Here is a 15,726-nt window from a genome sequence, read left to right on the forward strand (position 1 = left end):
AATAAACTATTTGTAAAAAAAAAAAAAAAAAAAAAGAAAATGCACATTAAATGTTTGCAAAACAAGTGAATGAATGAATGAATGAATTCAACCTAGCTTGGTGTTTTTCATCAATATGCATTTTGGGATTCATTCAAAAACCAAAAGATTGTAAAGAATAAAAATTTTTAACTTTCAAAACTAAGACTTCTGAGTATAACTTACAAATATACTGGTTCTGACTTTAGTTGGATATCTTAAAATACCATGAAGGAAAAAAATTGTTTTCTAAATATAACTGTATGACTTCACATTAAAATAAAACCCACAATGTCAAGTGCTTGGGTGAACAAACATTAATACATTATGGTAGATGAAAAAAGAAACACATTGCCTTGTGGTATCCATTCTTGATGATCTGCACTAATAATATGGAAATGGATTGTAAATAATCCAAAATAAAGGATAATTTAAAATTCCTTTATAATTGTTTTTGAAGTATTTTCACATATTCATATTGTGATTAGATAAACAAAAACACAGACTGTCTGGCCAAGGGGTAGATATTAATAAATTATCAACACTTGTTTAATTTCAGGAAACAAACTGGTTCTTAATCTTGGATTACATTTATAAGGGGAAGATGTCCTAAATCAAAAACTGAAAACTTTCAAAGGATAAAAATATGTTTTAGTTTAATCCAGTTGAGATATTTGCAAATTGCCTTATCATTTCTTGAGATAATAATAAAGTCTAGAACTAGTGAGAGGCATAGTGGTATAAAGGAGCAGAAAAACTAAAAGCCTGCAACTATAAGTTTGGAAATCTAGCTTCCTTTCCTTTACATTTTCCCATGTCCTCTAGAAAGAACATTATAAAAATAACTACCCCTTACTGAACTAGATACTTTCTATACATTATTTCTAATTTTCAGTAACCTAGAGTACATATTAATGTCATCATTTTATACCTACATACATCGAGACTATAAAAGACTGAATGACTTGTACAAGGTCACAAAGCTAGCAGCAGTAAAATTACCTCTAAAGTTTTGACCTATGTATTAAGTAGCTTTCTGATCTAAAGAAGAAAATTCAGAAAAAAACTGGGAAATCTTTTCTGTGACCAGAAACAAAAGAGCCAGTAAAATGAAGACAGCATTACCTTAATTTACACAAAGAAGCAACAAAGTTGCTTTGGGAAAAAATATTCAGAATTCTGACTACTGATAAATGCTGGAATTCTATTTTGTAATGTCTAGCAGTAGTCAATAACTTTTAGATGGAATATGTACAGTAATTAAAAACTACTTTTACTAATATAATACATATGTACCTCACAGGTTTATCACTAAGGGAGGTAGTTATTGCACAGGAGTTAAGGGCATAGGTCATGGAGAATGACAAGACCAGATAAAATTCTAACTTCGCAGTAATACAGCTGGAGCAAGTTACTTAGCCTTCCTAAGTCTCATTTGCTTTATTGATAAAAATGAGGTTATTAATATCTGACTCACAGAGTTATTATTGTAATGAATAAATGAGATAATGTGTAAAAAGCATTCTACATAGTATACAGTATACAGTAAGTGCCCAATACATGTTATGGTAATATATTTTGGAGAATTCTCTGTTTTATTGAGATATATTAAACAAAAACTAAACTTTTTTATTGGCTGTGGGGTTATAACACAAAGTGGAAGGTGATCTATTTATATTTCATTCAGAGAGCACGCCTTTTCGGTGTCAGAATGTTTTACCAACAGACTTTCAAACAAAATCCAGATTTTACAAGAGAAAAAGAGAGACTTCAGTCCTTTGAAATTGTAATGGGGAAGCACATTTAAAATGTAGGGCAGAATACAACATTGTTATGTTTTTGCTACAGGAAATGTTTCTCAAGACAAGAGTCAATTTTATCATTTACCACTGAGGGGAGCTGTAACCTAGGAAAAGGTTTATACAGAGTCCCAAGGCTATTTTTAAACTTTCTCACACCTCACAGTATTCATTTAATAAACTCTGTTTATGCCTGCTATTAAAACAGGCTTATGTACCTTTCAGTGGGTTAGATAATATAGTAAGTTTTTCAGAAATTTGGAAATGGTATGGCTCTATCTTAAGAGTAATTATGTAATTAACACTTTTCTAAACAATTACTGTTTTTACCATCAATTACAACTCAAATTTGATTGGCTAACTCTTTCACACATCAAGTTAATAAAGCGACATCAGATCTATAATTGAGTCATGACTATTGAAAACTTAAAGACCATCCATGAGGGAGAAGCTCTTATATGAGAGCGAAAGCTAGCTTTGTAAGCTGTAACCAGTTTTAAGAAGTCTCAGTTTGTTTGATTTAAAAACTTCAGTGACTACTCCAAGCACAATGTTCAGATCTAACCTACAGAAAGGACAGAATTGTTAACATGTATGAACCTTTAACACAATTACACTGGCCTGATATCCAGCCATCAGAACTCTCCCTCCATGTTTGGACCTGATCTTCCCAAGCTTCCCAGCTCTCCTGGGACTAAAATGGTGCCAGCTACTGCTGGAAAAAGTATAGTATTCCTTTTATCACTGAGATATACAACAAAGTTAGGTGATACACTGACTCTGGAAGGAAGAATATGCTGCAAGCAAGGCATGCTATAAATCTGTAATAAATATATTTTAGAACTTTAATGGTGATTATGATGATGACAATGATAAAAGCTAATATTCACTGAAATTATTTAATATTCACAACAACCCTATAGGTTTGTAGCTGAAAAGTTAAGAAATTTCCCACAATCACACAGCTTCTAAGTAGAAGAGCCAAGTGAGGGCTTAAAATTACATCTGACTCTAGAACCCTCGTTCTTAATTCACTGTATTTTCATTGCCTACTTTCCCAAATCTTCATTTGAAAATATTTACTGAACACCTATTATATGTCTGCTAGTCGTATGGGATTCCACAGTCTATATATTAATTGAAGATGATTATTAAAGCACCAGTCTAAAATTCCTCAACCCAGGGGCGCCTGGGTGGCTTAGTCGGTTAAGCGTCCGACTTTCGCTTAGGTCATGATCTCGCGGTTCGTGGGTTCGGGCCCCGCGTCGGGCTCTGTGCTGACTGCCAGCTCAGAGCCTGAAGCCTGTTTCAGTCTGTGACTCCCTCTCTCTCTGACCCTCCCCTGCTCATGCTGTCTCTCTCTCCTGGAAATAAATAAAACATTAAAAAAAAAAAAAATTCCTCAACCCAAAGAGCTAAAGCACGTACTTTATTTTTAAAGATGTCAAAGGGCATTCGTGATTTTGTTCAACAAAGGTTTAAATAAGCATTTGCTATGTGAGAAGCACTATGCTAGATGCTGAACAGATAAAAAGATGAATAAGACCCTTATGCCCCAAACCTAACACAAAGTATACTCATAATTTGGTAGAGTATTTTTACTTTTATAATTGTAACAATTCTGCTACTGACAATAATTTCATTAAAGAAATTCTAAAAGCTATAAACCACTATTTAATTTCCTAAAAGTGACATTTCTTCTACCACCAAAATGCTAGTGTACTTTAACAACATATACAGTCAACAAGGGGAAAGGTGATAAAATTTGCCATTAGCTTACATTTTCTATGACAAATGTCCACTCTTTATCTTCAAATTCCTCTGCATGAGGATCCTATAACAAAAGCAAAATATAAAGTTGAAATAGATTTCATTAAACCATTCAATCCAATCAAAAATATACAAATGGCCTTGCTTTTACCTTTTACCAACTTAAAAAAAATTTTTTTTTACAAATAGTTTATTGTCAAGTTGATTTCCATATAACACCTATTGCTCATCCCCACAAGTGCGCCCCCTTTTACCAACTTTTAAAAAGGGAGAAGCAAAATAGTCTACTCTTAGAAACTTCCATTAATTTCTCTACATCTAAATTATTTTATATTGAAAAATTCTCTATTTGATTTATGTTGATGCATGTAATTATCTTCCATCATTGCACCGATGAAAAAAGAAACCTGATCAGAGAGACTGATAATTTAATCAACTATTAAGAAGCGCTTTATTAAGATATAAAATGCTTGGGGTGCCTGGGTGTTTCAGTGGGTTAAGTGCTGGACTCTTGATTTCAGCTCAGGTCATGATCTCAAGGGTTAGTGGGATAGAGCCCGATGCTGATGGGGTGGAGCCTGTTTGGGATTCTATCTTCCTCTCTCTCCCCTCCTCCCTGCTCGCCTGCATTATCTCCCTCCCAAAATAAATAAATAAACTTAAAAAAAGATATAAAGTGCTCAAATAAAAGCCCTCCCCCTGTTTTCATACTCGTATGTTTTAAACTAAAAGTATCATTTGAAACAAGGTTTTCTTTTGAAAAGGTTATGTAAACATCTGGAATTTTAAAGCACAACGAGAGACTTCATAATCTACACAAAATGGCACATCAGCATGGCTAGTGATAGCTTCCTCACTCCTCTCCTCCCATTAACCCTGAAAATGCCTCAGAAACCTGAGAACGGTAATGTAGCCTCCAACCAAATGCAACTTTAAAAAAAAAAAAGGTACACTTTTGCAAGTATTTGTTTGACAAATACTTACTGGGTACTTATTATATAAGAAATTGTAGATATGTAATATGGACTCAAGCACTGTTGTCCTTACCTCTGAAGACAAACACAACTAATCTAAGTAAATATGGTGAAAGAAATATTTAGTTTCACCAGAGATTAGAAAACAACACATACTTACAGGAATGAATAGAAGGAAAGCTTTATGAGAAAGAAAGCATCTATGCTAGGTGAGATAGTAGATTTCCACAGATATTTGACTAAGTAAAGGCAAAAGCAACAGGGTTAGGACATAAAAGGAAAGTAGTGGGGTCACATCATATGTGCATTTGCTTATTCAGATACAACTCCACATATTAGAGAAGGCAGAGGGATGGAGGTATTGAGGAAAAGAGAATATTTAATAAATACAGCAGGCTTTGGGCTCAACATTCCACTCTGAGAATGAGGGAGTACACATAGATGGAAAATGGGCTCTGCAATTCCTTTAATGGGGTTAAAGTCCCACATGCTTCTCAGAGGGAAGCATCTTATTCATGATTGATTCCACCTTAGTCTATCAATAATCTTTTGCTTTTACTGCCACAGCTGAGTTTTGGTTGTTATCATTTTGTGCCTAAGCTATTTCAAGATAAAAGTGACTACAACATTCAGTCTCTCTGCCCACCAATCAATCTTATACACAATTATTCTCCCAAACCACAGTTCTGATTGTGTTGGTACCAACTCATATTTATTTAATGATTACTCTCACCACCTATGGGATAAATTCCAAACTCCTCAGTTAGTTCTTATTTCTGTTTACTGATTTTTCACTTTAAAGCACAGTGGCTGGCTAATTCTGAGCTGTATTGAGGCAATCAGTTCTATGAGTAAATTCCCACAAATGGGAATTTGTCAAAAAATTAATCTGTCAAAAAGGAGTTTCTTTGGTGGTGCTGGGCGGGGGGAGATAGGAAAGGCTAGACAGAAAGACAGGTAGAAAATTCTACCTGATATTTGTTTCTTCAGCTTGGCCCTGCCCACAAACTAGGTTTGTGGAGAGAGAATACTGTAAATACAGGTTGAAGGAACTTTTCCGTGAGTGATTTAGGTCATAAATAGTGCTACTGAAGAGATCAAGTAATAAAGTATACCACAATGCTGAGCAAAGACACATCTTCCCACCCTTGCTGCCTGGCCTTCTCCCCCATTTTGTTGAGGAATGCAGCAGAGTCCCAGCACAGCCAATATAATTAACGACAATAAATACTGACTAAGCATCCACTCAGCCGTAGTTATTGTGCTAAGTGTTTTCATCATCACAGAAACTTATGAAATAGGTAGTATTTTTATTTCCATTTAAAAGAACAGAAAACTGAAACCTCAAAGATGTCCCACCCCACAGTGAATAAGTGTTAAAACTATGTTACAATCCAGGTCTGTCTGACTTTTAGTTATGTTGTAGGTTCAGTTTTACTACTTTGCCCTCGGACTTAGAAAAGTACCAGGCACAGAGTAGGCTCTCAAGAATATTTGAGGAATGAATTAATGACTATATCTTATAATTTGACAAATCTTGTACACTGCCTTATATAAGACATTTATTAATTCTCCAAGGAGACGAGACATTTTTTTAATGTTTATTTATTTTTGGGAGAGAGAGAGAGAGAGAGAAAGCACAGGGGAGGGGCAGAGAGAAACAGGGAAAGAGGATCTGAAGTGGGCTCTATGCTGACAGCAGACTGCCTGATGCAGGGCTCAAACTCATGAGCTGTGAGATCATGACCTGAGCTGAAGTCAGACACTTAAACCGACTGAGTCCCCCAGGCACCCCAGATGAAACATGTTTTAAAAACACAGGCAACATATTACTCCTAAATGAATAGTTTCAGTGGGACCAAAGGACACATCTGATAGGTCAAAGTCGGTAAAAAGACATGAAAGAGCAAAAGTAATGTTCATTTTCAAGCCATTTTTAAATGGCGTATCTATACAATTAACTATTTATATTATTGATCAGACAAAAGCATTTGTAATGAAAATTGCTCCTAGCTTGAATCAATTAAGTCTTCTCTGTATCTACTTTCTACCCTCCAGAGTCTCCCGTACCGCTATAGTGAAGAGAAAAATTGAAAATGGTTTAAAGAACCATTTTTCTTTTCAAAACCCTAAAAGGCTTTTTTTTTCATTTACGAGAAACAAGTATTTTCAATCTAATTCAAATTTCAAAAACAAACATGCAGGCTAAAAAAATTAGTATCTGGTCAAGTCACAGGAAAATGAAATATACAACTTTTTTTGTCTATGAGCACACAGGACAAAAAGGGTTCAGAGCACTACCTTCCTACTTGCAAATTTCAAGATTAAATGAATTGTGAGACTTTAATAAAAGTAAAAGAGAGGAAATACGAAAAAGTTTTCCACTTGAATGTTAATGCTGTTCAGAAACAAGATCCGAAAATTACACTGAAGGAATAAAAAGCTGTTTTATCTTTCTGCCCTTCTGTTAGAATTCCAGGGAGTGGAGGAGTTGGGGAGATAGAAGCTTCCACAGAAAATATTGTCTTAATATTTAAAATGTTCGCAAGGTTGCCTCAATAATACAATTAACCAGAAATGTTTACTACAACAAACTGGGGAGAAAGGGGTATTGGGTTTTCTTCCTACAGACTAAAACTCGAAGTCATAAAAGTTCAGTGATAAGGATATGCTGAACCTTCTCATCAGTACTTGAAAACAACACTTATCTCTTAATCCTCCAAGTACCACATTTCAACAGCCACTTTCAACTCAGAATCACTCAGCTAGTACATATCCTTTTCCCAAACATATGGCTGCCAACTATTTATCAGCCCTATTCTAGCCCCTTACTCTCTATCATTTTTTTCAAGTTGTAAAACTATACCCATCATTTTCTTTCCCGATGTAAACAGCAAATCAAATAAAAATATTCAAGAAATTACTTAAAAGTCTTCCTCAAGCATGTCAGTGATCTTGCTGTTGTAATCTATATTCATGGCAGTTTTGTTTTTTTTTTTTAATCACAGACTAGGACATAATATGTGGAGGAAAGAAGAGAGCTAAATCAGTGTGACTTAGCAAGCCACTTTCTTCTTTAGTCTCATTTTCCTTATCAGTACAACAGGAATAATTATACAACTATGGGTTGCTGTGAGAGAATTAAAGGAAATGTTCCAAAGGTCTTACTCCTACCTACCAAGCTTACTGTATCATCCCAGTAAGAGATATATAGGTAAAGGAAGTTTAATAGCCTTTTAGTACAGCTGATTAAAGGGGTGTCAGACAGTCCTGAACCTCCTTAAAAAAAGGTAGACTAGCTACTATCTTACCCCTTACTTCTCTCTGGGCAAATTAAGTATGGTGTGTATGTATGACAAGCATTAGTGAGCAATGTTATAATGTCAGTAACAGTAATATCAAAACTATAAAACATGTAAAGTGTTAAGAATATTTCATAAAACAGAATATCTATGATAGAGCATTTAAAAGTAGTATTTCATTCATGGGTTATGTTAACATTTATCACACTCTTCTGTTTTACTGATCTCCGCAGTAGCTCCTGAATAAATGTATTAATTAGATCACAAAATAAAAAAGGACTTTTTTATACACTGATTTCATGCTAAGCCATATAATGTTGCTCTGCTTAAATTTCATGTCCTAAAATATTTGGTGGATTTTCATAAACTTTGCATTACTAAATTATGCTCAGTGAGAAGTCTTTCTTCCTTCTGTACAGCAAAGGTAACTTCAACACAACTAGAATGATTCAAAGAAGAAATAAAGCATTGTTTTCTAATTTTACCACTTTCAAAAAGGCTAACAATGAGACTTTTCCCCACCATTTTTGGTTAGCAGGTAAGAGTTTGTTAGGAAAGTAAATATTCTAGTGCCTAATGGGGACTCAGTGAGGACTACTTTATAATATTTCAGGAAATATGTAAGACTTTCACACACACAGAAAAAAACATATATGTGTAATAGGCAAATAGGTATACACACAGCTATGTTTTTGGATCTGTCCTTTGAATTTATAAACAGAATCTTGCTTTTAAGCTACAGTACTTGTAAAATATTAATGTCATTAAGATATTTATCAAACATGAATTTAAAACTTCTCTTCTTAAATTAACATTAATAAAATACTTATTGAATACTAATTTTAAAACATATCTTCTGATTAGTCAAATAGGGCTAACAAAAAGAGGCTCAGGACTAAGAATTCCACAAACCTCGCTTTCTACCAAAAAAAGCACTTAGTTTCCTGTGGGTGGGACGCCAGGAGGCTCAGTCAGTTAGGCATCCCACTTCAGCTCAGCTCATGATTTCATGGTTCAGTTCATGAGTTTGAGCCCCGTGATGGGTTCTATGCTGACAGCTCAGAGTGTGGAGCCTGCTTCAATTTTGTGCCTCCCTCTTCCTCTGCCTTTCACCCACTCGTGCTCTGTCTCTCTCTCTCTCTCTCTCTCTCTCTCTCTCTCTCTCAAAAATACATAAACATTAAAAAAAAATTTTTTAAGTTTCCTGTGGATAGAATGTCAGAAGTAGTAAAAGAAGTATACCAACTGATCTCAATTGTAACAAGTTCAAAAGGACTCCCAAATTATTCTGACTTCATCGACCATGAAACACCCTGATGACCTTGCAATGGTATAAATTGCTATACCCATAAAAATAATGCATATTAAGGAACCAAATATACAGAACAACACATACTGAAATATTCTCTTTTAGAACCATGATTATAGAATAATAATTTGTATGAATTATAAAAATGGAACTTACCTTAAAAAGTGTCACAGTGATTTCAATGTTTTCAGGAACAGGCCACACTACAACGCCACGGTATGGATTTTTTATTCCAGGTTGCCAGCTATGAGCCTACCAGAATAGTTAAAATAATGGCTTCAATATGAAATACAGGAAATGCAATGTTAATAATTTACAAAAATTTATTGACCCTCTTTAACTATCTAGTAGATCTGCAATCTCCTTGAAACAAAAAAGAGTAATCGAGTAAGATTTTTCAAGCATTAAAGTTGGGACATGACAGTTCTACCACATGATAGCAACAGATTACTATCTGTAACCAAAATTTCACTCTCTCCCTCCGTACCACCATAAGAATATGCAAAAATGAAGTGTCTCATATTTTCAAAACCTACTATTCATGACTGGATAAAAATTTTATTAGGAAAAATATTTTTAAAATTATTTTGTGATCGAAATTAAAGGCAAATTCATGCTTTTTTAAAATTTTTATTTATTTTTGAGAGTCAGAGAGAGACAGCGTTTGCAGGGGAGGGTCAGAGAGGGAGAAAGAGAGAGAGAGATGCAGAATCTGAAACAGGCTCCAGGATCTGAGCTTGCTGTCAGCACAGAGCCCGATTCAGGGCTCAAATCCATGAACTGTGAGATCATGACCTGAGCTGAAGTCAGACGCTTAACCGACTGAGCCACCCAGGTGCCCCCAAATTCATTCTTTAAAAGGAAAAACAAAGTGCATACTTTGCATTTAATTTCATTTCCCCTTACTGTTATTTGGGACAAGTAAAGAAGAAAGCAGTTTTCATAGAATTAATATTTCTAACACTTGTAATGTTAAAGATTCTTTTTCCTTGTCAATCTGATTTATCGTGGTTCCCTAAGGACCCTCCAAAATTTGGAAATCATCACTATAGTTCTTTCTTCTTTTTTTTTTTAAATCCTTTTAATTTTTTTTAATGCTTTATTTATTTCTAGGAGAGAGAGAGAGAGACAGCGTGAGCAGGGGAGGGTCAGAGAGAGGGGGAGTCACAGACTGAAACAGGCTCCAGGCTCAGCACAGAGCCCGACGCAGGGCTCGAACCCACGAACCATGAGATCATGACCTAAGCGAAAGTCGGACGCTTAACCAACTAAACCACCCAGGCGCCCCTATAGTTCTTTCTTTATGGTGGCATTTCCAGCCAAAACTGATAGAAGATTAGGTATGTCAAGACATCTCACTTAAAAGTCTATTTTTATATGAGCTGCAGGACCCTCCATGAAAGTGATAATAAAAGGTAACAGAGTGTTTTCTAACTGTCAGTCCATGTTCGAAATTTACTTATGTTTAACTCATTTAATTAGCATAAGAACCCTCTGAGGTAGCTACTATTCATTCATTCATTCATTCATTCATTCACTGACTAACTGACTTACTCATATAATTGATTCTATCTGCTAAGCACTGTCCAGGCACTGGAGTATTTAAAAAAAAATGTGCCTTAGTGAAGTTAACGATACAGCAGGAAGAAACAGACAAACAAAATAATTAAGTAAAATATACAATATGTTAGACAGAGGCAGTGCTATGGAGAAAAAAATGGAAGAAATACAGGAAGGGGGCAAGAGAAAGTAACAAATGTCAACAGAATAGTCAGAGAAGGCATCATTGAGAAGGAGACACTTGAGAGAAGGCCTCACAGAGGTAAAGGAATCAGATACACAGATACATGGAATGAGAATGAGGCTTTTAAGGAGATGGAACAGCAACTGGAAAGGTGCTAAGGCAGTCAGATAACAACAAGGCCAGTGTGGCTGGAGCAAAGTAGTCAAGGAAGAGAGTAGTAGGAGACAAGGCTGGAGAAATGAGGAGGGCCCAATCTCATATAAGGCTCTGGGAGGCCATTACAAAGACTTTGGCTTATTTATAATTTGAGTGAAATGGAAAGCCACAGGAGGGTTTTAAGCAAAGGAATAATGCTCTAAATTGTGTTTTAAAGGACACATTTCACTAATACAGTAAGAATAGGCTCTAGACATAAGAGAGGAAACAGGAAGACCAAGTAGAAGCTATTGCAATAATCTTGGGGAGAGGTGATGGTGATTTGGCTTCAGGTGGCAGAAAAGTGGTAAAGTGGTCAGATTCTGGATACACTTTTTCTTTGTATTTTCAAGACAGAAACAATAAGATCTGCAGACTACATGAGAGAAAGAAAGTAGCCACAAGGATTTTGCCCCTGAGCAACTGGAAGAAAAGAATTGCTATTAACAGATACAAAGCAAGACTTCAAGAAGAGCAGGTTTGGAAAGTAAGATTGGGAACTCTGTTTTATACACAGTAAATCTAAAGTGCATATTATATATTCAAGTGTATATCTTCAAATAGCCAGCTGGATATATTTGCCTAGAGTAATAAATCTGGGACTCATTACCATACATAGGTTATACTTAAAGCTTAAGAGTGGATGTGATCCCAAGGGAAGGAGTACAGATAGAGAATACAAATGTTCAAGAACTGAACCTTGGAGCATAACATTAACAGATCCAGGAAATGAGGAGTCAGCAAAAGAGGGTTGGTACAGCAGAAGGAATGTATGTGGTATCCTGAAAGTTTGGTGAAGAAAACATTTCATGGAAGGGGAGACAATCACCTGTGCCAAATCTTGGTGACAGATTAGACAAGTCCTGAAAAATAACCACTAAATTTAAGAAGGCAGAAGTCAATTCTGACTTCAGAAGAGCCATTTCAGTGGCATTTCAGAGAGCAAATGCCTGACTGGATTGGAATGGGTTCTTCAAGAATAAGAAAAAGGAAAGTAAAGATATCAAGTACAAATTCAATTCATCTGATGTTTTGCTGAAAGAGAAAACTAGTCTGGCTCTAGTGGTAAAATACTGGCAGAGAGAATTTTTTTAATAAGAGAAACATATTTTTAATGCTGATGGTAAATACCCAGTTAAGAGGGAATTAATGATGCAAAAGAGAAAGAATTACTAGAGCAATGTTCTTAACAGTAGAAAAAGAGGCAGATTGGCCTTTGGCAGAAGCACAGAAAATTCTTCCATGATAACAAGAAAGAAGCTAGAGTATACAACTGCAGATGTGTGCCAGGTAACAAATTTAACCGATGAGGAAAATGAGGCATTGACTTGGCCAAGATCACACAGCATTAAGTGGCAGAAATTGGATTTGAGCCCACAAAATAGAAGTGAGAAAGAATCAAGATCATGGAAACTTATGTCCATTCAAATCTTATCATATTTTCTTAGCTAAGATACCAGCAATAGATAGGTTTAGCAGCATCTCCCCACTTCAACTCATAAACTGTCAATAATTTCTCTCTCCATTGTCGTCCAATCACAAAACTTCAGGGAAGGAAAAGGAAGTAGATACTGGCCACAACAGACTTAGCACATCATATCCAAAGGTAAAAAGCTGAGTTCTGATGATTAAAAAATATCTCTAGAGATTCTTCTATTCCTCTGCCTATTTATGGAAATATGCCTATTGATAATTCTAGAACAAAAACTTCACGAAGTCAACAATCTCTATTTTGAAAAGTAAATTTCTACTACCTTAGATAACCCTTAGTTAAAACTCCACTCTACCAAAAAAAAAAAAAAAAAAAAAACTCCACTCTGCATACTCTACATACTTAATCTTGAAGATATATGACAATTCTAATTCTTTTTTTTTTTTACAAATAGTTTATTGTCAAATTGGTTTCTATATAACACCCAATGCTCATCCCCACAAGTGCCCTCCTCCATGCCTATCTCCCCCCTCCCCCCCACATCCATCAGTCCTCATTTGTTTCTCAGCATTCAAGAGCCTCTCATGGTTTGCCTCTCTCCCTTTCCCCCACCATTTACCCCCTTCTTCTCCCCCTTGTTCCTCCGTTAAGTTCCTCCTAATCCTCCTATACATGCAAACATATGATATTTGTCCTCTGCCTGACTTATTTTGCTCAGCATAACACCCTCAAGGTCCATCCATGTTACTTCAAATAGCCAGATTTCATTCTTTCTCATTGCATTGTAGTATTCCATCGTATAGATCAACCACATCCTCTTGATCCATTCGTCCAGTGATGGACACTTAGGCTCTTTCCATGTTTTAGCTATTGTGGAGAGTGCTGCTATGAACATTGGGGTACATGTGCTCCTATGCATCAGCATTTCTGNACATGGCCAGATTTCATTGTTTCTCATTGCCATGGAGTATTCCATGGTATAGATAAATCACATCTTCTTGATCCATTCGTCCGTTGATGGACACTTAGGCTCTTTCCATGTTTTAGCTATTGTGGAGAGTGCTGCGATGAACACTGGGGTCCATGTGCTCCTATGCATCAGCATTTCTGTATCCCTTGGGTAAATTCCTAGCAGTGCTATTGCTGGGTCCTAGGGGAGTTCTAGTGTTATTTTCCTGAGGAACCTCCACACTGTTTTCCAGAGGGGCTGCACCAGTTTGCATTCCCACCAACAGTGTAGGAGGGTGCCCGTTTCTCCACATCCTCGCCAGCATCTAGAGTTCTCTGATTTGCTCAGACAATTCTAATTCTTATGTACTGTGAGAGTAGATCAGGCTATTCCTCTGGTCTTTTCAAACTCACCATCATTATATTTTCATAGCCTCCCCACAGAATAAAAACATAAAGAAAATATAATAACTGAACTTTTCTTATTAGCCACAGCAGCAAAGATATAGTATTTGTAAAATTTTTTTTTTAATTTTTTAATGTTTATTTATATTTGAGAGAGTTAGAGACAGAGTGTGATCAGGAGAGAGGCAGAGAGAATCCAAAGAGACACAGAATCCAAAGCAGGCTCCAGGCTCTGAGCTGTCAACATAGAACCCGATGCAGGGCTCGAACTCACAAGAGTACTAGATCATGACCTGAGCTAAAGTCAGAAGCTTTAACTGACTGAGCCACCCAAGTACCCCTAGTATTTGTGAATTTCTTAATGAAAAAATGACCAGCAAAGAATTTTAGATATGAAGATATCCTTAAGAGATCTAATTCAAATAAGAAAACCAAAGCAATCAAAGAGTAAATGGCTTGCCTGAACCTATACTAGTAATCAGTAGGAGAACCATCTATATGATTTCCAAGTTCAGATTTCTTCACCTGACCAACATACCCGGCTCCATCTCTGATTCACAGTGGTCAAGAAAACAGTCTTCTATCCCTAAATTCTTAACATGGTAAGAATTTATTTATTTATGTCGATAATACAGATATCAAAAGTGAGAAAATCAGGGAATACAGAGACCACTGGCCAGAGTTAGTAGATGGTAATATCAGAAAATTTCTTCAGGTACCCTAATGCTGGTCCTCTAAATGACCTCTTTTTCAGTCCTCAGTCTTCAATCACAGAAAAGAAATTAGATTGCTGAACAAACAAAAATAAAATATGCTTAACAGGGACACGTGAGTGGCTCAGTCGGTTGAGCATCCAACTTCGGCTCAGGTCATGATCCCGTGGATTGTGGGTTCAAGCCCTGTGTCAGGCTCTGTGCTGACAGCTCAGAGCCTGGAGCCTGCTTCGGATTCTGTCTCTCTGCCTCTCTCTGCCGCTTCCCAGCACATTTTCTGTCTCTCTCTGTCTCTCAATAATAAATACACGTCAAAAATTTTTTTTAAAAATCTGCTTAACAAACTAAAATCTTTTTTTTTTTTAATTAAAAAAAAGATGTAAGGGTGCTAGTTCCCAAGTTGCCAATATGCTGCCATTTTCTTACCATTCCACCAAGCCTTTCTGTCCCCAGCAAAAAAGTTCCAATTAAGTTAAAGCTATGGCTCTATGATATTCCTTTTAGAGTCTATATGACCTGGCTAAGTTAGGACACTGTAACAACATCAATTAGTCTGGCTGAGTAGCTGGCACTGCCTGCTTTGTTAGCTAAATATTATATAGTAGGTAGAAAACAGGACCAAGTAAATTTTACTGCAGAGGAAACCAGGGATGTATACAGTAGCAAACACGAAAAAAAGGATTCCTACTTTCCAAGAGCTTACTAAAACTTCCACTTGAAAAAGAATTCAGGAATCTGAAGCCAGAAACCAAATGTAAAGTCCAACATGGGCAAAAAAAGCTTTTGTAAAAAAAATTGTACAAATCCATAGAGACATTAATTCAGGTTTTTAAGAACTTGATTTAGGAAAAGCACATCATATTTGCAAACATCAGCGCTGTAAGAACCCTAATCAGTTTTCATTGAAAGTAATAGAAAAGATTTTCTTAGAAAAAATTAGGCACTGGGGCACCTGGGTGGCTCAGTAGGTTAAGGGTCCGACTTTGGCTCAGGTCATGATCTTGCAGTTCATGAGACTGAACTGACAGCTAAGAACCTGGAGCCTGCTTCAGAATCTGTGTCTCCCTCTCTGCCCCTCTCCCCCTCCCCCCCAAAAAATAAGTAAATGTTAGAAAAA

The 15,726-nt window shown here is 36.1% G+C and overlaps 1 protein-coding gene across 2 annotated transcripts in view; it reads right to left on the reverse strand.

Moving 5' to 3' along the window:
* Nucleotides 1–3,588: 3,588 nt before the first annotated feature.
* The window catches only part of LOC120237157 (EH domain-binding protein 1-like), a 107,116-nt gene continuing 94,978 nt past the window's right edge, over nucleotides 3,589–15,726 (reverse strand). For both annotated transcript variants that reach the window (XM_039240330.1, XM_039240329.1), the window contains exons 4-5: nucleotides 9,329–9,424; nucleotides 3,589–3,651 (exon numbers count right to left, since the gene is read on the reverse strand). In XM_039240330.1, the coding sequence (XP_039096261.1) occupies nucleotides 3,589–3,651; nucleotides 9,329–9,424 (159 nt within the window). The remainder of the gene's footprint in view (nucleotides 3,652–9,328; nucleotides 9,425–15,726) is intronic.

This window comes from Hyaena hyaena, unplaced genomic scaffold (assembly GCF_003009895.1).
Source record: "Hyaena hyaena isolate Hyena2069 unplaced genomic scaffold, ASM300989v1 scaffold_173, whole genome shotgun sequence".
Classification (NCBI taxonomy): Eukaryota; Metazoa; Chordata; class Mammalia; order Carnivora; family Hyaenidae; genus Hyaena; species Hyaena hyaena.